The sequence below is a fragment of the Neltuma alba genome, unplaced genomic scaffold, assembly GCF_004799145.2.
Source record: "Neltuma alba isolate B1F8T4 unplaced genomic scaffold, ASM479914v2 tig00002863_pilon, whole genome shotgun sequence".
Lineage (NCBI taxonomy): Eukaryota > Viridiplantae > Streptophyta > Magnoliopsida > Fabales > Fabaceae > Neltuma > Neltuma alba.
Window position 1 is genome coordinate 835,790 of NW_021633048.1, and position 22,735 is coordinate 858,524.

Sequence of the window (22,735 nt, forward strand, 5' to 3'; positions counted from 1 at the left end):
TTAGACCCACGTTGGTTGTTGCACATGGAAAGGGATTAAATTAAGCAACAATCCTTATCTTGAAATGATTTGATTGTGAGAGAGATAGATCAACAAATCTAGCCAGCACTCTTCATGGACGCTAAATCTCCCACTTCCATTGCACATTGAACGGTGCCAAAACTGCAACCCCTTTTTTTTTTGGCCTGAAAACCAAAAATGCAACCTTGCAATGTATCTGCAATCAGGGAAAAAAAAAAATTTATATTTTGTTTAAATAAGCATACCTGCTCCAGATTGAACCTTTTGCTGTCTAACGTGGATGGTAAGACTTGGGATTCGTTATTTTGGTAGTCAATTCATTGACCTGTCTTTATTTCATATATATATATATATATATATATATATACTACTTCCGATTCTTAATATAAGACCTCGTTTGACTTTTAGTTTGATCCTAATTATAAGACCCCAATCCATTTTATCTCTTATATTTGTTCATTTTTTCCCAAGATAGTCCTTCTAATAATGATAGTTCTAACCAATACATTTAATTAACAAGGATATTTTAGAAATAACAACACTTATTTATTACAAATAACTAACTTAACTTATTTCCTTAATCTTCTCAAATAAGTCAACTAGGTCTTATAATTAGGACCGGAGGTAATATATACATGTATATGTATATAAGGAACCTGATATATGTATATGTTCCGTATTTACGGATGGCAAAACCCCCCCTTGCGACCATTCATATCCAGAACTGAAGCCTTTCTCCTTTTTTCTTTTTTTGCCAGAAATCTAGACTTAAAATTTTTTATATTATTTTGAGAGTGTAGTGTCTAGCAAAATTATTCGCAAATATTATTTAAACTGTATCTTTTTGGACGAATCTTAATTAGATTATCAATTCAATATTCAATCTGTAATTCTTACCCCCGACAAGCTTGTTCTTGATTTCTTGTTTAATAATTGCTTTATACCCGTAAGTTCAAATAAGACATTTTTTGCGACATAAAAAATGTTACTTAATTTAACAACATTTTTTCAAAGGGAAAATTGCTAATACAAAACCCCTAAATATATAAAATTGTGATCTGAGACCCTGGATTTGAAAAATAACAAATGAGAATCCGATCCGACTTTCGTAAATATGAATGTAGGTGAAATGTATGAAATGTCTTTCAGTCAAACTGTGGTTTAATCTGCTGAAATTGTCATTTACTAAAGTGAATTTGTTATTTCCCATAATAAACTCGTCATTTGATATACCTTTAGTTAAGTTGTGATTTGGTCTATTAAAATTACCATTCATTAAAGTAAACTTGTCATTTCTCGTAGTCATCATTTGACTAAGAGGTATTCTAAACATACTGTTATTTTATATTTGCAAAAATAAGATCGGATCTTTATTTGCTATTTTTAAATTCAAAACCTCAAATCATAATTTTATATATCCAAGAGTCTTTGTTTGTAATTTTCTTTTTTTTAAATCTATTTTCAAGTGATTAGGTTGAAGAGGGGTTGATGTTTGGAGAGTGACGGGAGTTTTGGAAGCTGAGAATTAAAGAAAATTATCCCATATCTTTGTTGAAAAAGAAGGTAGAAAACCGTAAGACCAATCCCTATCGGCTCAGAGACCAGATTTTTTGTATCACATTTTTCCAGGCAACAGAAGAATTCATACAAAATTCATCCATCATTGCCAGGAAATCTGGGATTTCTTCTCTGCCCACAAAAGAACTCCCCCACATGAAAAGGACTTTAAGGAATAAAGAAAGAAGGGAAGAGGGAGAGAGGTCACCAAGCACGCTCATCAAATACCATAATATGATTCCATTAAAAGGCAGAGATGCCCAGTTTCATTTGAGCTTTTATACAACACCCTTAAAACACAATACAAGTTAAAGCAGCCATGACCTGAAAACACGCACATGGAAAACCCTAGAAAATCTAGAATTAGCTAGAGGTAATTAGTCGTGCCATAACCACCTTATTCTAACACTCCAGAGCACAATACAACAACGTCTTACATTCGCTTATTCTATTAGATATAACGCCTAAAGGAACCATCTCTGCTTCTAGCTTCATCTTCTTCTTCCTCTCACTTGCAGTTGCAGGGGTTGCATGTGCAGTTAGGCCCGCACTTGCAGCCATTCTCAGCGGCTTCGCCCATCTCGGCTCCTTCCAACTGAGTCTTCACCGGGGCGACTCCCATAACCAGAGTCTCAGTGGTTGTCGTCTCGGTGTAGCTCATGTCTGGGTACATCTTGCAACTGTGACAAAATTTAACAAATGAATCGGCTCAGTTAATTATCTTACCCAAACAAGTGTCATCAAAACATGACCAAGATGAAAACATTACAAAGGACTAAGAAAAGTGTTGTGGAGGAGTTTTAAAAATCTCTCTGTCATCGCCTGTTTGTTATGCTCTCTGGTTTATTCTCTTCTCTCTAATCGTTGGGGATCGCGTGAAATCTATGAGAAATTAAACTAAAGCGAAATAGTGAACCAAAAAAAGAGATCACCGAAAGGCAGAACAAAAAGTTTCACGGCACAAAATCGAAATTGCCAAGAAAGACAATCAAAACGCCGGCGAAGATTTTCCACATAAACACACAGATTGACAACAGGGGTCGGAAACTTACCCGCCGCATCCAGCGCCGCACTTGCAGCCGCTTCCACAACCACAGTTTCCACCACAGCAAGACATTTTCAGATCACAGAACTCACAACGATATCAACGCAACACTGACAATGCACTGATCAGAACAAGTTGCTGGGAATGGGGTGGCCCGGATTTATAATGAAGGAGGGGGAAGGGACGAGGACTATCCACCGTACACGTGTCACAATCGGAAAGGCTTTCCATCCATGCGGATGGAGCCGAAACTTGCGTACTGATCCATTTGTGTCTACGTGTGCGACATTGTCATCACCGGCCTTTTTATGGGGAAACACAACAAGCGCATTTTCTGGCGTCTTCTACACCGTGCATTTGAATAGCATTTTCAAACCGTCTGATGTGACTGTGGACTATCAGCGGCTGAGATGGAACTGATGGACGGTGATAAACGTCGCGAAATTTGACCCTAATATCAGGGTTCTGAAGTTCCACGACATTTGGCACCCATGCCGTGAAAACTCGCAGAGCTTGCCAATCATTCTCCCCATGAGTTTTTTTTTTTTTTGGGGCTCTTTAAAAGATTTTTTTAAAAAAAACGAAGAAAGGCTGATGGATATATAATGGATTCACAAGAGTCGGTGAGTCACACTACTCAAAATGCATGCACGACTTCAAAAATTAAATATTTTTGCCTAATTCTAGTAATCATTTAATCCTTAATAAAATATCTATTTAATTAATTTGATTAAATTAAAAAAGTTAGATAATTTAGTTAATTATAAAAAATGTAACATGTTTTTCTTAAAATTTAATATCATCCCTCCCTCTTCTACTTAATTATGGTTGGTATAGTATCCATAAGAGTAGTTTAGAAAAAATTGATAAATATGAGAAATAAGTCTTATATTTAGGACCAAAATCACTTTAACAATTATATCTTATATTAAGGACCGGAGGATAATTATTAAGTCTAATTAAGAATAATTCATTTAACATATTTTTCATTCATAATATGCTTGAATTCTCAACTTCACTTAAGTTTTTCTTATAAATATTTTCAGAATCAGATCGACTAGTTCAACTGACAGTCACGTCCTACATGGAGATGAAATAAATCGGAGGACTAAAGAATTAATGACAAATCGGGTTTGACTAATAAAGACAATAATCCAACCAATTAATCACGTATTTAATTTTTTAACTTAAAATTCATGTTTTTTTTACTCATATGAAGACGAATAAATAAATAGGCATGTATGTACTAAAATTATAAATTGTCAAATAAGTATATCTTTTTTTGGATGAAACTCTTCATTTTTATCATTTTGAATAGTTATTTTTTTTAATGTTTAAGGACATATTATTTCAACATCATGAGTGAACCAGAATGCGATGGATGCCTTAGCCAGTCCATTTTTCTTAATATTAGCTTTTGTTTGATCGAATGCCTTTGATAACTTGTAACCTACTTTGAAGTGGGCCAAAATTTAAAAATTTAGTATAATAATATAATATTATAAAGTTGCTATTATTATATGGAAGCTTTGGATGCTCCACTTCAATATTAGCTTTTACTTTTTCTCAGAGGAAAAAACTTTTTTTAGGAGAATTGCAATAAAATTTTAAGGAAGAAATATAATTACTTAAATCTCAATGACAATTAAATGATTTATAAGAACAAATTTCAGAGTAGAAAATGATAACTCCTCATTTGTTATTAAGACTTTTTGATATATTTTTTTTAATAGGACTGTATTGCAAATTGTCTTCTTCTTTTTTTTTTCCAAATCTAAAAGCATATATGTATAATGATTACTTAATTACCAAAAGGCAAAAAGAGGGGGAAAAGGTGGGCATAAACTAGTGCCGCACAAGAGAACTGTATATGCCTGCCTTGACTCTGGGATGACCGATGGATGGACACAACACTAGAGTCAAGCAAAGAAGTAAAGTAAGGTTGGTAATTTCCAAGGATTTGATGGATTGATTCTATGGAGCACTTTGGGCCAATTAAAAAAAAAACAAAAAAGGATGGACCTAATTGCCTTCCCACTCTTTTCATCCATATCCATATTCCCAATTCCCTCAAAAGTTCTCGTTCCCAACTTGTTCCCATCATGTCACACCCACATGGTCTTCGGCTCCTGGCATCACATTGGGGCCTACGCTTTTGCTTTGCTAATTTTTTTTGCTGATTTATGTATTTTTCTTAATATATATTATGAGAATTGACCATACTTTAAGAGGATATTTGGATGAGAATAAGACCATGGTTTTAAAAATATTTTTTACAATTTACTAAGTAAATATGTGAAAGAATTTTTTTCGATTTACAAAAAATTACTTCTGAAAAAGTGTTTCTAGGATTACCTAAACACCCTTTAAATAGGAATATGGTATCTATCATAAAAATTAACAAGGAAAAGGTTGTTCCACCCAGGAGGTAGTTGTTTATGATAATCAAAATTGATATGCTAATCACAAAGCCTATAGTTAAATTCTTTAGGCATCTAGTTAATGGGTTGATTCCTAACGATGTGTATGAAAAGAGTTGTGCAGTCAGCACTAAGATTTATTCAGAAAGTCTATGATAGGAGGAGATTAATTACTGATACCCATGATGAATACCATATGTGCTCAACCAAAATTCATATGTTGGGCTTGTTATGCAACTTAATCGATATTGTCATTAGCTCTTTTTCACCATATAGTCAAAAGTGATGGTCAATCATACGTAATCAAATTTCTGCTTTTAACCAACAGGCGTTGGCACAGATGATCAGTGGAGTGGATTTGTATCCCACAAGGACGCAAATTTGATTCCCCATGCCGTCGTGAGGGTTCTGTTGGTAGGCAATCTCATAAGTTTCTTGTAAGTGCTCTCTGAGCCCTGGTGCCATGCTTTGGCCTTGGTGGGATGATCGGTGCCGAATTTACCTAAACTTTTTGTATCAAAAAAAAATTTTCTGCTTTTATTTTATTGGCAAGCAAAATGATTTTGTAAAATTAATGATATCCTCAGTCGGCTATAAAATAGTGCGAAACTTCCCAAAAGACCACATGATGAGATATTTCAGGCTCTCCATGACACCAACATCCTTAATAGAATCTTACGGAAATTAACAATTTTAAAAAACCATGACACTAATGATAAATTAGTTTTTGTATAGCAAACAATAATCAAATCTCTTTATAAACTGTGGATCACAGGGAGAAGGGAGTTCTTTCCCCCATGATTTTCTCTACTATTTGGTAAGTATTCAAAACAAAAGAAAAGCTGAAATCAATTGTGGCTCCCCCAATTCAATTAAAATCAAAATTTATCCTTCCCATCATGCCATTATCTTTAATCTCCTTAACAGCATTAGTCAGTTGATGATAAGTGATTAAATTGTTTGATCCGAAACAACTTTTAAGAATCTGATGTAATCATTATATATAATCACATTTTAGAACTGGTTTTACAATATATAATATAAATACGTGAGAAAAATTTTATTCCGAATTTTATGAAAAATACTTTTTTAAGTAATTATAGGGTTGTTAAACCCCCCCTAAACCCAACAAGAGATTTTAATTATTCTGATTGAATATGACTAGAAGAAGGCCGAGTTTATTGATCTTTTCATCTAATTGACTGTTTTATTAACAAATCAAGTGTAAATATGTTGTCTATTATACCAACTTTAAAGAATCAATTATGCTCTTTATGAGTGATAAATAGGTACGATTTACTCTTATTTTCATCTATCGTACGTTAATCAGTGATCATAAAATTACACTGTGAAATATAATGATATTTTTTTAAAAAAATAAATTTATCTAATATGAAAAAATTGATTGGCCGAGTCCTTCAAGACCAAATAGGCTCAGCTAGTAGTCTCAACTCTCAGTCAACATAAATTGTTAGCTTCTTTTTAATCAAATTTTTAATCTCTCTGATTATATTAGTGCGAGGGATCAAATTGTTTCGAATGCTTCTCATAACTAATGAAATCACTATACATCACAGTATTAAACCCAACAATGCTTTATACTATTCAGAATTCCTATTAACTCAACGTCAGCGATTATGAGTAGATATACAGGGTTTATTGGTCTTTTCATCTATCTAATTGGTTGGGTTTTTGGCCAGTTACTTGAGAATCATATATCTTGTCTATTTATTATACGGTATTTAAATAATTATTAATATATAAGTGTTACTCATTCAATTTCAGTAAATTAAAAAATTAGATAAACTAGTGAATTATAATATTACTTTATTTCTATTTATAATTCACTTGTCTCCTAGGCCCGCAAACTAAAAAATATATTAAATTGATAATAATTTTTTTTTATAATTGTCCTTATTATAGAAATGATATTAAAAAAGATAGGTTTTATATTTTTTCTCACTTATTTAAAACAACATGAGTATATCAGTAAATGGAAAAAATGTCATTAATTATCCTACAAGTAATTAATATTTAGTAACAAACTTTTTACGTACTGAATTCACATGAGTTTTTTTTTGTTTTCTGGCCAACAGAATTCACATGAGTAATTGCGCGTGGCTACATTCGTAGATTGGAGTGGTCCCAAAAGGGAATATCAGAAAGCTGTGTCATTGACAGCGGAGCATTGAGTCACGGAGGGTCAGTGATGGACTTCAATGAAGGTTGGGGCCCACAGAGGGAGCGGATTACGAAATCACAAAGTGGTGGGCCCTAAGGGAAGTTGGATCGTTTGTAGTGGACTGGGAATCTCATCGGATTGAGGCCCAAAAAAAAGTCTTTGATATGCTCCCAGCACCCCACTCCATGTGGGAGTAGCCGTCCACTGTCACTTTCATGCTTTTTTTATTTTTTAAATTACAAAACAATAAAACATTATTTTGAATCTAAATACCATGTCCGGTCTTGGTACCATGTCCGATCTTTAATATAAGATTCAATTGATTAATTTTAAAAAAATCAGTTAAATTAGTTATTTATAATAAATAAATGTTGTTTTCCTCAGAGTACTCTTACTATTCATGTGCATAGCTTGAACTACCATTTGATGTAATTTTTAACATGTACAACTACAAGGATTATCCTAAAAAAAGGATAAATATGAAAAATAAAGTGAATGATGTCTTATATTTAAGACCAAATTAAATATCAAATTAGTTCTGATATTAAGATCAGAAGTAGTTTAAGAGTTAAACAAAAAACTTTATCTCAAAGGAAAAAAATTTATTCTAGTCCTAAATAGTTAACATGAAGAATGGTATCTATTATGTAAAATAAAATTATTGATTTCCATAGTTCCTTCGAGTAATGCTAATCAATAACAATGAATTTATTTATCCTTATAAATTGTATATTTAACTTATTATTTTGGAACAAAAAACTTATTATTGGTATCTAAAAGAAAATATCAATAATCAATAATTCAATTAAAAAAATTAATATAAGTTTTTTTTTTTTTTTTTTAAGTGTCTGAGTGAGAAACGGCAGCAGATTCAGCGTTTTAGCTGTTATCGCAGAGAGTGGAAGGGTAGCGCGAAATCTCAGAATGAACAGTTTCAATTCATTCATCGGCGATTAGAGTAGCAAAGCAGCCCAATCGGGAGGGAAAGTCACCAAGGCTTTTTCGGGCAGAAGTGATGAACACTTCAGATTCTTCAATACGACCTAACAGCAATATGCGGATCTCGGAGAAGCCACGGCAGAACCAGAAGCCTCCTTTCAGGCCAGCAAAGGACGACACCAAGCCTGTGCTTCAAGACCCAGTAATCTCCTTCTCTCTCTTTATCAATCAATTTCATGTTTCGGAGATTGTTTTACTTGGATTATTAAACTGTTCTTTGTTTTTCAAATAGATACTGAGGTCTGATCCTATTGAGACCGAGGAAGCTGTGCTGCGATTGCCTCCCTTCTCGATCCCCGGATCAACTACTCCATCCAAAATGACATGAACATATAATTTCTCTCTTTTCTGTTTTGATATCTTTCATTGACGTCCTTGTCGTAACCTCTTCCCTTCTCATTTCTCACTTCTAGTTTTGGCTCGTCAGATGAGCTTTTCTGAAAATCTTAACTTTTAAAGATTGTAATTTCTTGTACAAGACTGTTGCCAACTGAATTTATGTTCTTGGTGTGATACTTGCTTTCAAATGCATTTTTCCGCTTACAAATTATGCTTGATTTTGGTTTGGTTTATTTATGATTTGCTTCGACAGTGTCACTCGATTTCAACACCCACTTAAAATCTTGATTTTATTGTCTCATTGTGGCATTCGAATCATGTATGATTTATGCTGAATTGCTGATTCACTCAAGCCAGTGGTATCACATGTTACACGTGACTGTGTGAGTGGATATTACTTCATTATCTACATTCACCTTTATTTTTAATAATTGAAATCAATGGTGCATTTTAAAGTGGCATGGAAGACGGTTGTTTTGAAGAATTCATCATCACATATAGATAAGTTTAATGCCAGAGCCATGTATATATACAGAAGGACCAAATAAAAAACTACAAAATTATAGGGACCTTGTTAGAAAGAGGTGAAACCTTGGGAACTATGTAGTATTTCAACCTATATTTTTCCAATAACGTAAGCAACTTCCAGTAATTGCTTCCGTAAGTGTAAGAGTAAGACACGGGTTGTTGTTTTAAGAAATGGAGAAATAGGTAGCATCATTATAATTAGCGGTTTATTGCATTCTCTCTGGGATATATTTTTGGTTTGGAGAAATGCAACAATCGCATGATTTGCTTTCAACCTAGATTTTTGCGACTAGCTGCAAAACTGGTTATATTTTGGTTATGCATCTGCATATGGTTATACTGATTGGTACTCCTGTGTGTGGCAGACTAGTTGACAGTTAAAACTGCCATGGTAAATGTTGCCTTCAAAGATTTCTAATGCTGACATGTAGTCTGTGGAATCTCATAAGATTCACTCTATTTTCTTTCTTTTTTTTTCCGGTTTTTTTTTTCCGCAATACGTGAGATTCATTTTTTACTTGAAGAGTAAATGGTATTCCTTGACTTCTTCTGCTAGAAACTCTTTAAGCCTTGCAATGGTAGCTTCTCTATATCCAATAGTGGTGCAGGAATGAGAAGTTAGGAGGATGTCCTTTATAGCCAAATAGGTATCCTCTTCCCTTTAATGCCCAGGAAGATTGCCAATTTGAAGGTTTCTGGTCAATTTGAGTTACGAGGAAAAGGGTTAACATGAAAACTTTTTGTTTAATCTTTATCGGACAAGCTTCCATTATCTTGGAAGAGATCAAGTTTGGAAAGCCCATGGACCTCTGCAAACCTCCGTATTATTTGCCGCATGCTTTTGATCTGCATTCTCATGACTTGGTGTCAGCTCCAGCTCGAGATCGATTCGTTGTCTTGGTCTGTCCGCTGCTTCAGGATGCATTTGGTTAATGGAAGCAAGTTATGTTGGTTATGTAATAATCTTTTGTCTTCTGATTTTAATACTCTGTTTTTTTTTGGCTGGCAAAAAAAATTCTCTTTTTTTTCTTCTCTCCCGTTTCTTCTCTTATTTCAAATGATGTTAGGAGGTGCCCTTCTTCCCTGTATTCTTGACCATTGGTTAGGAAGTTTAGTTTCTTAATTAATGAAATTGGCTTTTTATTTTAAAAAAAGGTATTCAGTATTTGGTACAAGTTAAGAAATAGAACACTATTTGAAGTATTTGTGTATAATTTTTTTTGGTTAAAGCATAAGTATCCTCTTATTGAAGACAATCTTATTCGAGGTACTGTTGGGTACTAAACGTGGATACCTCTCCCAGCGGGGATTCGAGCCTTGATTTGTCACGTTGTGAGAGACCAGTTCCTTCTGTTAAATTCAATCCTTGTTGGTGTTTTCGTGTATAGTTTGAAGTGTGGCAATTCGGGCATGCATGCGACTCATTTTGAGGTGGCTTCGTGGGCTTTTGTATATGGAAGATAGAGGACTCACACCTTTCAGGAATTTTGAACAGGGCAAGGACCTTGTTCAATCTTATTTGCAAACTCAAAGCAAATTACGGTATTCAAGGTAATTTATATGAGAGACTTGCGCGAAAGTAATTTACTTCTTTTAAGTGCTTCTAAGGGGTCCCAAACTTCCCCTAAATGTTAGAGTCAGGATGTCATCACAAGGCAAAAGAGCTGATCCTAGCAAGCGAAAGTGGTTAAACAGAAAGAATGGTACACAAGCAGCAATGTCAACAAACTATAAATTGATCAGCTGAGCAAACATGGGGAGGGGTCTGGGGAAGCCATAAATTACTGGAACTATCTTCGTTGCGCAATCTCACCATAATAAGTTGTACTACCTCCGGTCCTAATTATAAGAGCCAGTTGACTAATTTGAGGAGATTAAAGAAGTAAGTTGAGTTAGTTATTTGTCCTAAATAGGTGTTGTCTTTTCTAAAATATCCTCGCTAATCAAATATATTGACTAGAACTATCATTATTAGAAGGGCTACTTTGGAAAAAAAACGTATAAATATGAGAGACAAAGTGGATTGGAGTCTTATATTAGGATTAAAATAAAAGTCAAAAAGAGTCTTATATTAAGGACCGGAGGTAGTATTTATAAATAATGATCACTTCAGACGCATAAAAAAAAGAGTTGGAGCAGAACAATTTTGTAAAAGATCATGAAGAAAGGAAAAGCCGGATTATGCTTTCTAATCTTAGGGTAAATCAAGAGAAGCGTAAAGCTTGTTTCATAGAGAGTGGACAGTAACTAGGGAGAGCATTCAGGGAAAGTGCTTGCATCCTCGAAGATGTTTTAAATAGGCTAGATTTGGACCCCCTGTTATTTTTGTGGTTCTTCTCTGTAGTACTTTCAAGAGCTCTTCTACTTTTGGTACTATTGAGATTTTTTTTTTTGAAGAAAAACATTTATTATGAGTTTTTTTTTTAAAAAAAATGAGGGATCTACAATCATAGCATAATAAAAACACTTAGATACCATTGAAAAAAAAAAGTTAATCTGTAACTAAAATATACCCATTTAGAATATGTTTTCTTAAAAGCCCTTATTTTTTGGCTTACTCACAAGTATTCTCCGGTGAAAGCATTCAGAATTACCATTCTTGCACAAAACTTATGAAATATTATCTGAATTTTCTTATTTTGTTAACGTTTTGTGAAGTTTTTATTTTTATAAGTCACATAAATTTCTTATAAAAAAATTGTACAAACTTTCTTTGAATTCTTACTGGGTTAACTTTATTTTTTACATTTTAGACTTATATAACATTTTTAACATATATAATAAATTATGAAAAGATCTTTTTTTAGCCAAAAGTCATAAAAAGATCTCAAAATTGATAAGTATTCGTGTAATTTGTTTTATATATATATATATATATATGCAAGTTGTAAAAATTGAGGAAAATTTTGTTTAACTTAGTGAAATTTGAAGTTTTAAAATAGAATTAATGTGGGAGAGATAATTTAGGAAGGAATGTAGAAGATTTAATTTGGCTAGCAACAATTTAGTATTTTTAAATTTATATTTTAATTTTTGATCCTTCACCCTCCCCAGTGATTATTATTCTCGCTCCAGCTCCTCCATTCTAATTTTCGTATTCTTTTTTTTTTTTTTTGAGCTGGTAATTTTCCTATTCTTAATTAGTATTTTTTTTAAAGAAAAATTTTGACTCAATGTTTGAAATGGTTTTTCAAACTCTAATCTAAAGATATGAATTACTAGCTCCGGTCCTAATTATAAGAGTTAATTGACTAATTTGAAGAGATTAAGGAAAGAAATTAAGTTAGTTATTTGTAACAAATATGTGTTATTTTTTCTAAAATATCCTTACTAATCAAGTATATTAACTAGAACTATTATTGTCAGAAAGACTATTTTAAAAAAATATATATAAATATAAAAGATAAAATAAATTGAGATTTTTTATTTAGAACCAAAATAAAAGTTAAATAAAATCTTTTTATGCTAAAGAGTCGTGAGGGTTTACTAGTGAAGGATAATCGTGGCCGTTGGATCAATAAAGCAAGCTCTTTCCGGCAAAACCCTGCGATAGCTGCCCTGTTGTGTTTCACCGTAGTCGCCGGTTCCCTTGTTCATCCTTGCACGCGACGACCATAGGTCCTCCGTCGAAAACGCTGCCGGCGACGAGAAAAGTGCTTCTTCCTTCGTAAACGCTACCCTAGAAGACATTCTCCTGCCTTCCTCCTCGTGCCACAGGCTCATCTTCAGGTTGTAAAGCTTTCAGATACTCCAAGCATTGAAGTCAGAATTTTGAACTCGAATTTCCTTCATATTCATGCTTACTTTCTGAATCTTTTGTGCAATGAGACCCGTATCTTCCATCAATTTTTCTTCATTCCATCGACACAGAATCTGCAATTTCTTACAGTATAATTATCTGTGCTCAAAACAATTACCTGAGGCTGATTCAAGCAACCACTTTTCTGAGAAATTCCGGTTGTCGTCCATTTTTCTTGAGAACGTTTCATCAGCAACTCATTCAGATGAAAGCTCTTGTTGCATGGAATCTGCTGCTATCCAGTCTACTAACTGTACTGAAGGCAATCCAGTTATATCGAAAAGTCATGTCTTGGACACCCTTCTAATATACAAGAGTGAACCTGAACTGGCGTTGAAGTTCTTTAAAGAACAAAGTGGTTATCTATATTGCATTGATGTTTTCTGTTTGTTGCTCCATATTCTAGTACCCAGCTCTCGGACTCGGAAAGGTGCTAGGAAGTTGCTCAATAAATATCTTTTGGAAAATTTGTGCGGCTCCCCAATGGTGCTCATGGAACAACTGTTTGAGTCGGAGAAAAAGTACGATCTGGTATCAGATCCTCGCGTTTACAATTATTTATTGAATAGCTGTGTTAGAGCTAATAAAATAAGTAGTGCTGTTGATTGTTTGAAAACAATGTTTGAGCACGATGTGTCTACCTGGGCTCCACATATAAATATCCTTCTGACGGCAATGCTTAGAAGAAATATGATTGATGAAATATATGACCTGCATGATGAAATGGCTAGAAGAAAAATATGTGTTGATCGCTATACGGTGCATATAGTAATGCGTGCATGTCTGAGAGAAGGGAAGCCTGAGGAGGCAGAGAAGTATTTTGGACAGGCATTGGTTAGAGGAGTGGAACTTGATGCCGCAGCATATAGCGTTGTTATCCAGGCTGCTTGTCAGAGGCCCTGCTCAGATTTGGCAGTGAAGCTATTGAAGGAGATGAAAGATTCAGGATGGACGCCATCCGCTGGTACATATACATCTGTGATTTGTGCTTGTGTGAAGCAGAGAAATCTTGCATGGGCATTGATGCTAAAGGATGAGATGACGAACAGTGGTATGCCTATGAACATAATTGTTGCAACGAGTTTGATGAAAGGATTTTGTGTGAAAGGGGATGTGGCTAGTGCATTACATTTGTTTTATGAGATTGTTGAGGCTGGCGTCACTCCAAACAAGGTTACTTTCTCTATCTTAATTGGATGGTGCTCAAAGATTGGGACTATGGGAAAGGCATATGAACTTTACTGCCAAATGAAACTCATGGGCATCCAGCCCACTGCCTATATTATTAGTGACCTCTTACGGGGATTCTTGAGAATAAATTTGGTAGAAGACGCATATAAATTGTTTGATGAGGCTGTTGATAATGGTATTGCCAACACAATTACTTATAATATCTTCTTTTCTTGGCTTTGTAAAGATGGTAAGGTTGATGAGGCTAGTGACCTATGGGATACGATGATAAATAAGGGAATTGTACCGTCAGTGGCTTCTTACAACATCATGATACTTGGTTACTGTAAAAAGGGTTGCATGGATGACGCACTTAATTTGATGAAGGAGATTCTTAAAAGGGGTTTAAAACCAAATGCCATTACTATGACTATTTTGATTGATGGTTTCTTCAAAAAAGGCTATTTTAAACGAGCCTTAGATGTGTTTGGCGAGATGGAGGCTGCTAATATTGCACCTGTGGATTTCACATTTAACACCATTGTAAATGGCATGTGCAAAGTTCGTCGAATGTCTGAAATGTGGGATATGCTGAACAAGTTTATTGAGATGGGTTTTCGTCCTTCTTCAATGACTTATAACAGCATAATAAATGGATATATCAAGAAAGGTGAAATAGTTTCAGCAATATCAACCTACAAGGAGATGTGTGAAAATGGAATTTCTCCCACTTCTGTCACTTATACCTGTTTAATGGATGGATGTTGCAAAAGCAATAACATTAATCTTGCTTTGAAAATGCATAAAGAGATGAAAAACAAAGGTCTGGGATTGGATATTACTGCATACAGTGTTCTCATCCATGGTTTCTGCAAAAGGCAAGACATGGAAAATGCAAGCAAATACTTCTCTGAACTTGTGGAGGCTGGTTTGCATCCGAACAAAATTGTTTACAACAGCATGATTAGTGGCTTCAGAAATTTGAAAAATATGGACGCAGCAATTGAAATGCAGAAGAAAATGATAAGTGAGAATATTCCTTGTGATTTGCGGACATACACGACCCTAATTGATGGATTTCTTAAAGTGGGTAAATTGAGTTTTGCTTTAGATATTTACTCAGAGATGCGTTCCCAGGGCATCCTGCCTGATATCATATTGTATACTGTTTTGATCAGTGGACTCTGTGATGAAGGGAAGCTAGAGGATGCTTGCAAGATGTTGAAAGAAATGGATGGAAATAATATAGCTCCTACAGTACTTGTTTATAACACTTTAATTGCTGGATATTTTAGGGAGGGGAATTTCCAAGAGGCTTTTCGACTGCACGATGAGATGCTTGAAAGGGGTCTCATGCCTGATGACTCTACCTATGACATCCTTGTTTGCGGAAAGTTAAGAGGATCATATATTCATCATGGGGTGTAAGTCTTGAAGATCCATCAACAGGTCCAATATTCTTGGTTTTGGTGATCACGAGTATCTTCCTCTAATGACCACAGCTGACTTTGTCTTGCAAATCTTTATTGGGACCCAGGTGCAAAGCAAGGGACGAGTCTCCCATTGGGAGCATGATATTTGGACCTGCGGTTGATAGACTTTGCTCATCAACCCCATGAACTAGCTTTTGGGGTAGTGATAACCTAACAAGAGTTGGGCCTAACAGAAGAGACTATTTCTCTGCAACATGGTGAATCAAGATTCAAATTTTTACTGAGAGATGTATCCACATTTAGTACTCAATAGTATCCAATAGGAAGATACTTGTGCCCACCAAAAAGTTTCTGGGGTGTGATTCTCTCATAGGCCCAACGTTCCTATCAATTGTCATTAGAACCTTCCATGTGTTCTAAGCGTGGCTATGCAGATAGCTGAGGGCTGGAAAGCTATAGCCTAAAGCAGCAGGGAGGAATGTTCGGATTCAGTTGCAAGTTATGAGATTTGAGTTTCAACATATAAAATTTTGATGTTTAGTGAAGTCCTTGGATTTTCCAATCTCGAGTTAGCTTTTTCTTAGGTGCAGTACTCCCATAAGTTTCCTTCAACTCTGTACAATTTTGAATACAGCACCGCAGATAGTTTATGATAAAAATGTTCAGAACACGGATTCACAATATAGAACTAGGCATAAGCGTATATTTCTCCGTAAGCACTTTTTCTCCAACTCATGTATTTTGACACAAATGTATTATTGAGGCATAGACTCGTGTCTCTGGACTGCACATAGGATTGCTTACACTGTGTAGCATTATTACTCTTAAAATACTACCTCCGCTCCTAATTATAAGACCCAGTTGACTAATTTGAGGAGATTAAGGAAAGAAGTTAAGTTAGTTATTTGTAATAAATAGGTGTTGTCTTTCCTAAAATACCCTTATTAATCAACTATATTGGCTAGAACTACAATTATTAGAAGGACTATCTTGGAAAAAATCCATAAATATGAGAGACAAAGTGGATCGGGGTCTTATATTTAGGACCAAAATAAAAGTTAAACAGGATCTTATATTAAAGACCGGAAGTAGTATAAAATTACTGCAGTTTTACCCCTGGCCATACGTAACTCTTGTAGATCCAAGCCTCTTGGTCGATAACTTGATTTGGGTTTTTTTATTTTTTTCCCCTGGCCAGAGTGATTTGGGGGCTTTTGAACCTCGTATTGCTTTGTATTTGGGCAGCGATAAAAGCAAGGTGGATCACGTTCAGAACATGGAGCACAACAATTTTGCAGGGTTATTATTCCAAGTTTATGAAGTTCTGCCATAACCCTGCCCAAACAAATTTTGAGCGCGATTGCAGAATCTGTTAATTAGTTATTCTCAAATGATATTTCATTAATAATATTTATTACATTTTTATGCCACTAAGTATTTATATCTATTAATATATAAAAGTAGAGTACAAAGTAGGAATTGCTGACAGGCCAACCCATGGCATCACCTATGCATAGATAAATGATCTTTATTTTTTATTTTGATTATTTTTTAAAAGCCATGTTTCCATGTTTCTACCTATGTTCCCCACGTTCCTGCATATAACTCACATGTGGTGTTGGATAAATGTGTTTTATTTTTCTATTTTTTTTAACAAAAACTGAAATTCCCTGCACGTCCCTATGTATAACTCACCTAATATCCAATATATGAGCTTCTAATTCTAATTCCTTTCATGTCATCACAAATCATGATGTATATATAAGATGAAAGTAATTATTTATTCATGCAAGTAATTTCGGGTGGTTATGTAATTTCAAATTCGATTTATGAACGTGGAGACTATATTGGATTTCAAATTCGATTTGTGAACATGGAGACTATGCCAACCATGATGTAGAGTACATATTTTCAATTTTGCATTAATTTTTTAGTGTGATTTAATCTATCTATCTATTACTATTATAAGAGAGGGGTCTCCATAAGGCTATTTAAAAGTGCGACAAGTGCTGATTCAACTTTGATTTCCATTCAGGTATCTGCTTGATTAGTATTGTAGATTTTTAATTATAAAAAGTTTCTTCTTTTGTCCCTTGCCGTTTCAATTTTTTCTACCATACACCTCGAAATACTAATCAAATATAGGTATATACATTTAATTCAGAAAAATTAAAAAAAGGATGGACCCAATGAACGACGATCCTTTGGAAGCTGCTTTCGACAGAGTACTATGAATTTATATCTACTACAGTCATTGTAGGATTTTATAACTACAAGAAATCTATCTTTTATCAATCAGTTGTCTCTGTCCAAGATTCATTTACTAATGCTTGTCATTTTCTACAGGTGAAAGATTTAATGAGATAGTTAGAAGTCCTTACTTGGCTCCTGAGGTATTAAAACGAAACTACCCATATTGGGCAGGTTAGATTTGTCTTGTGAATGGTGTATTTTAACTCATGACAATTGAATTTTTAATGGCTAAAAATTAAATTTAAAGTCACTATGGATATGCTGTTAGAAGAAAATAAATGCTTGTCTTCAAATGGTTTCAATATGGTCAGAAAAGAATAGTCTATTTACTTCTCAAGTAATAAATATATCTTGTCTATGCCATTTGCCAGTATTATGAGAATGAAGACCAAAGCAAAGACCTATACTGAATTTTTGCCAAGGGGTTTGCTAGGATGAGTTAGATTTGTTTGGTAAATCAACAACATTTACTGACTTCTATGCTCCTAATTTGGTCACTGTGCTTGCTTTGGTCTCAGGTTGCGAGTTGCAACTAAATGGGTGCTCTTGAGCTTAGAAAATGGCTTCGTACTTACCAACATGATCTGCTACTTGGTCATAGTTCCACGTCTTTCTCAACGTCTTAAAGCTAAACATCGAGCCACAACTATTTAGTTTTGTGTCAATACAACTGAAAATATAAATATTATTAAATCAAAAACTTAAACTGATTTTTTATTTGAGTTATCATCCTTCCATCTATCAGATTTTTTTTTTCTTTCCAACAATTATTACATGTAAAAAAAAAAGATAAAAAGTGCCTGCTGTGAAACTTTTTATTTGCCTTGAACATACCCGTGCATTGTACGGGCATTGAACTAGTTTTTCTAAGAGTAGGATGCTACAATAATTCTCCGTCTGAAATGTAGTTTTCTTTAACTTCATAGATCTTTTTTTTTTTAAAAAAAAAAAAAGCTTATATACCCAACACAAACAGTAAAAAATGATGGTTTCTTTAAAGCTTTCGAATGATAACGGACTCCGTCATAAAATGAACTCATCCTGTTCTTGTTGAACTGACGATAAGCTTGCAAAATTATAACAAGGCTTGATAAGAAGTATTGATATTTGGGATTCATAGTGAAAAATAAAAAATCGTATCGGATCACTTTGATAATTTGATTGACAGGAAAATCTACGAACAGATAAATCACCTTAGGAAAAAAAAATCTATGAACAGATTTTGCCAATGGATCAAAATCACACCGATTCTGTGCAAAGATTAAGCGATACGCCCTGTTCGCTCCACATGCCATCTCTTGGAAGGACTTTGGTTTCAAGAGAAGGACCTGCCATGAGTGCGGCAGGAACATTCCCTCCATCATTCTTTTCTACATGGCTAATGGTGGAGGACTCTTGCTCCACCCAAGAATGTCATCTCACCATTCTCGATTTTATGATCAACGCTAGGGTTAGCATTCTTTTCTTCAAACTAATGGAGGAAATATAACTTTGAAACCAGATGCAAAAGAAGTTCTGCAACGTGCGGCACTGGATGGCGCTCTAGCAGGAGGCCTGCTCAGTCCCATTAGCATAGTCATTCAATAGAAGCACAAATGCAGAATATTTATCATGAAGTCTTACATTGCATAAAAGGCCGGAGAACAACAAATAGACCAGAACTGCTCATTCCTAAACGAGCTCACTGAATTTCCATGGAATGAGTTGAGAAAATAAATTTCAATTAAACCGAATCCCTGAGTTCAAAGGGTTTGAAAGATTCCAAAATCAGAGAAAGCCATCATTAGTTTGAGCATTATGTTTTCTCTTTACAACCATGACTGCATTATTTATTACAGCTTCATCTTACCTCCACCTTACGGACCATTAAAATTGCCAAAAGCACCCTTACTTCAACAATTCTTGAACAATTGATTGAGCTACTGTCTATGCCATCCATGTGTAGCAACAAGTTAAGCAATGCTAGAAGTTCACCACATCTCTTTGTTCACAGAATTCATACATTGCCATCAGCAAAGAACAAGAGCCACCTGCAAATATTGTTTCTCAATTTCTGTTTTAGCAGCAGAGACAATAGTAGCCAAGCCAGATTAGTTATTTAGTCGCATTGCATATTTGCATAATCAACCTGACTTAAGTGGTAGGACAAGATACTTGAATTGGCATATAAACGCTCCAGGTAGATAGAATATAGTACAAATCAGAGCTTCAACTTTGCACATTGAGTTGTGAGACACCTTGCTAAATAGTGCGCTGCTATAATTAGACCGCTTAAAGGCGAAACCCTGTAATATTTTGTTTTCTGCAACTTCTTAATGCTTTCAAGTTCAAGCCAGGCTCTATTTTGCCACAAATGTTTAGGGTCACAAAATGCCACCACATTATACAAAATACCTTGACTGTTACAAGATGCTTGAATTGGCATATAAACGCTCCAGGTAGAGAGAACATAGTACAAATCAGAGCTTCAACTTTGCACATTGAGTTGTGAGACACCTTGCTAAATGGTGCGCTGCTATAACTAGACAGCTTAAAGGTGAAACCCTGTAATATTTTGTTTTCTGCAACTTCTTAATGCTTTCAAGTTCAAGCCAGGCTCTATTTTGCCACAAATGTTTAGGGTCACAAAATGCCACCACATTATACAAAATACCTTGACTGTTACAAGTCACCTTCCACCGATTACAATTTACAAGTTCAAGCAGTCTGCTTCTTTTCAAATGATACATTTTACTCTGCAGTTTATGAGACATTTGAAGATAAATTTTTATCATGTCCAACTTCATTGACCTTACTTAAGAAGAGATCCCGGGTCTCACTATCAATTCCATTTGATGTTGCCATTGCAACTACCTTTTTTATTTCGTCCTTCATTCCTGAAACAGAAAGCCCCTCAACCAACATTGAGTAAGTAGTTTCATTAGGTGAACAGCCTTTTTCCAACATCTCCTCCAGAACTTTGATACCCTCCTTTGCATTACCAACTTTACAAAATCCTTTAATCAACATGTTATAAGTAAAAGCATTAGGAACACAACCCCTTTCCACCATGTCATCCCATAACCTAGCTGCCTCACAGAGTTCCCCTGTCTCACACATTCCAGCAATAAGTGTGTTATATGTCAAGAGACTAGGAATAGAACCTCTCTCAAATTCATCAAACATTTTCTTTGCTTCCCATATATTTCCCTTCTTACAAAGCCAGTGTATAAGGGTACTAGATACAGCATTGTCAGGAGTACAGTTCTTCTTCAAAAGCCTCCTCCACAGCTCGACAGCCTGTTCAACATTTCCTTCCTGGCACAACAAATCTATGACCTTGCAACACAGTGATGAACTTGGTATATATTTCTTGTCAAGCATATCATCAAGCAAGTTAAAGGCTTCCCCGGATCTGTTGTCCTTACAATAAGCCTCAATCATAACCCCATAAGTGATATCATTTGGTTCAACCCCATTCTCTTCCATATCATCCATTACCTTAATTGCATCAATCAAACGCCCTTGCTTACAAAACCCATCCATCAAAGCTGTATAAGTAGTAGCATCAGGTAACCATCCTCGATCAAAAATTTCACCAAAAACCCTCTTGGCAGCATTCATATCACCTCTAGAAACATACCCACCTAAAATTGTAGTATAGGTCACCACATTTGGAACCATACCCATTACAGGCATCTCATCCAAAACCTTGAGCGCACCCTCAACGTCATTTTTCTTGCAAAGAGCTTTAATCAAAATGTTACAGGTAAAGACATTAGGTATAACACCAAACTTAGTTTTACAGTTTCTAAACATCAAGTGAACCCAATCGTATCGTTTATTCTGAATCAAAGCATTAAGCAAAGTGTTCAGCGACCTCACCGATCGATTAACCGCGAATGATTCTATCCGCAAGAAGGTTCTAACGGCCAGTTTAGGTTTACCCGCAAGCCCATAACTCCGAATCACATTTATGAACAATTGCTCGCCGCATTTGATTCCAGAACACTGCAACTGAGAGAGAAGTTCTTCGACTTGATCGAATTCACGTGCTCGGGAGAGTCTCTGAATGATGGCGTGATACGTATCATAATTGTGGGAAAACCCAGGATGATATTTGCCTGCGTAGTCGAAAATTTGGAGGGCAAGGTCGAGATTTTGTTGACGAGTGATCATTAAAACGAGACGCTTGGGGTAGAGGCGCTGAGGCCAGGGTTTGATTGGTGGTGTCACGGTGTAGGATTTGAGATGAGCGGAATCGAGGTAGTCGGCACCAGCGGTCGTGGAGAAGGAAGCAACTGCAGTGATATTAGGTAGAAGAGAACGTAGCACACAAAAGCGGTGGTGCGAGAAGAATCTGTAATAGGTATTCATGGCGAATAAAGATGAGCATTCAAGCAAAAGAATCAGAGGTTGAAGATAATGGCACAGAAGACTGTGGGTGTGTCAAGTGTCCCTTGGGTTTCGGTGTGTGAATGAAACCGTGTGTGTTTGTTGAATAGGTAGGGTCTTTTGGAGAGGAGAGCGTGTGTTACGGTTCTTTGCTGGGGATTTGTGAGGTGGTTTGGGGGCGGTCGTGTGACGGAGTGATGGAGCTGCAGCGAGGTCGCGATAAAGTTGGCGGCGAAAGTAATTTAGTGGAGCGAGACTGGATTACTGAAGAGGATGTCAAGACGAATTTTGGAAAACTGAATGTGATGAAGGCGGTTAACAAGGAATCTGTGAAGGCTAAGGCAGAAAAGTCTTGGAAATGGTCGTCGCAAATTTCGGAGAGAATCAGTTCATGTTCAACTTTGAAAGAAAGGAGAAAATAGTGAGGGTATGACTGAGAATATTCTCAGAATAGGGAGTGAGGTTGGCAGAGCATTAGCATTTGAAGAACCCAAGAGTAGATTATGAGGCAGCTCCGATCATAATTCCTGGGATATCATAGGCCATGGGAGGTCAGATTTTGCATAATGATGATGAGGTATCTTGTGGCTCTATGGGGATTGAATGAAACAAATT

At 35.4% G+C, this 22,735-nt stretch overlaps 4 protein-coding genes and 1 long non-coding RNA gene across 6 annotated transcripts in view; 3 read left to right on the forward strand and 2 right to left on the reverse strand.

The window, feature by feature from the left end:
- The window catches only part of LOC114739565 (uncharacterized), a 21,066-nt gene extending 12,270 nt beyond the window's left edge, over window positions 1-8,796 (forward strand). The window contains exons 3-4 of one of the 2 annotated variants that reach the window (XM_028927648.1): window positions 8,254-8,366; window positions 8,457-8,796. In XM_028927648.1, coding sequence (XP_028783481.1) covers window positions 8,280-8,366; window positions 8,457-8,552 — 183 coding nt within the window. In that variant the 5' untranslated portion in view covers window positions 8,254-8,279 and the 3' untranslated portion in view covers window positions 8,553-8,796. Of the gene's footprint in view, window positions 1-8,125; window positions 8,367-8,456 lie in introns of those variants that run through there. The other variant, XM_028927647.1, reaches the window with a different exon arrangement.
- Window positions 1,799-2,756, reverse strand: LOC114739564 (metallothionein-like protein 2). The gene is made up of 2 exons (XM_028927646.1): window positions 2,631-2,756; window positions 1,799-2,258 (listed from the first exon to the last, which is right to left on the reverse strand). The coding sequence occupies exons 1-2, from the start codon at window positions 2,693-2,695 to the stop codon at window positions 2,087-2,089; spliced, it is 237 nt and encodes a 78-aa protein (XP_028783479.1). The 5' UTR covers window positions 2,696-2,756; the 3' UTR covers window positions 1,799-2,086.
- LOC114739567 (uncharacterized) lies at window positions 2,637-22,174 on the forward strand. Its single transcript, XR_003739615.1, has 3 exons — window positions 2,637-2,772; window positions 7,323-7,326; window positions 22,163-22,174. It is a non-coding gene; the product is annotated as an uncharacterized LOC114739567 (long non-coding RNA).
- LOC114739558 (pentatricopeptide repeat-containing protein At3g54980, mitochondrial-like) lies at window positions 12,660-15,610 on the forward strand. Its single transcript, XM_028927635.1, has 2 exons — window positions 12,660-15,509; window positions 15,598-15,610. The coding sequence occupies exon 1, from the start codon at window positions 12,915-12,917 to the stop codon at window positions 15,486-15,488; it is 2,574 nt and encodes an 857-aa protein (XP_028783468.1). The 5' UTR covers window positions 12,660-12,914; the 3' UTR covers window positions 15,489-15,509; window positions 15,598-15,610.
- Window positions 19,331-22,599, reverse strand: LOC114739561 (pentatricopeptide repeat-containing protein At5g16420, mitochondrial). Its single transcript, XM_028927638.1, has 2 exons — window positions 20,400-22,599; window positions 19,331-20,140 (listed from the first exon to the last, which is right to left on the reverse strand). The coding sequence occupies exon 1, from the start codon at window positions 22,100-22,102 to the stop codon at window positions 20,489-20,491; it is 1,614 nt and encodes a 537-aa protein (XP_028783471.1). The 5' UTR covers window positions 22,103-22,599; the 3' UTR covers window positions 19,331-20,140; window positions 20,400-20,488.
- Window positions 22,600-22,735: the final 136 nt, after the last annotated feature.

Bases quoted from the DNA above. Each gene is read 5' to 3' on its own strand.
- LOC114739558 (XM_028927635.1), top strand. From the start codon at position 12,915: ATGAGACCCGTATCTTCCATCAATTTTTCTTCATTCCATCGACACAGA.
- LOC114739564 (XM_028927646.1), bottom strand. From the start codon at position 2,695: ATGTCTTGCTGTGGTGGAAACTGTGGTTGTGGAAGCGGCTGCAAGTGC. The intron at 2,259-2,630 runs GTAAGTTTCCGA...ATTTTGTCACAG, and splicing joins TGCGGCGCTGGATGCGGCGG to TTGCAAGATGTACCCAGACA.
- LOC114739561 (XM_028927638.1), bottom strand. From the start codon at position 22,102: ATGAATACCTATTACAGATTCTTCTCGCACCACCGCTTTTGTGTGCTA.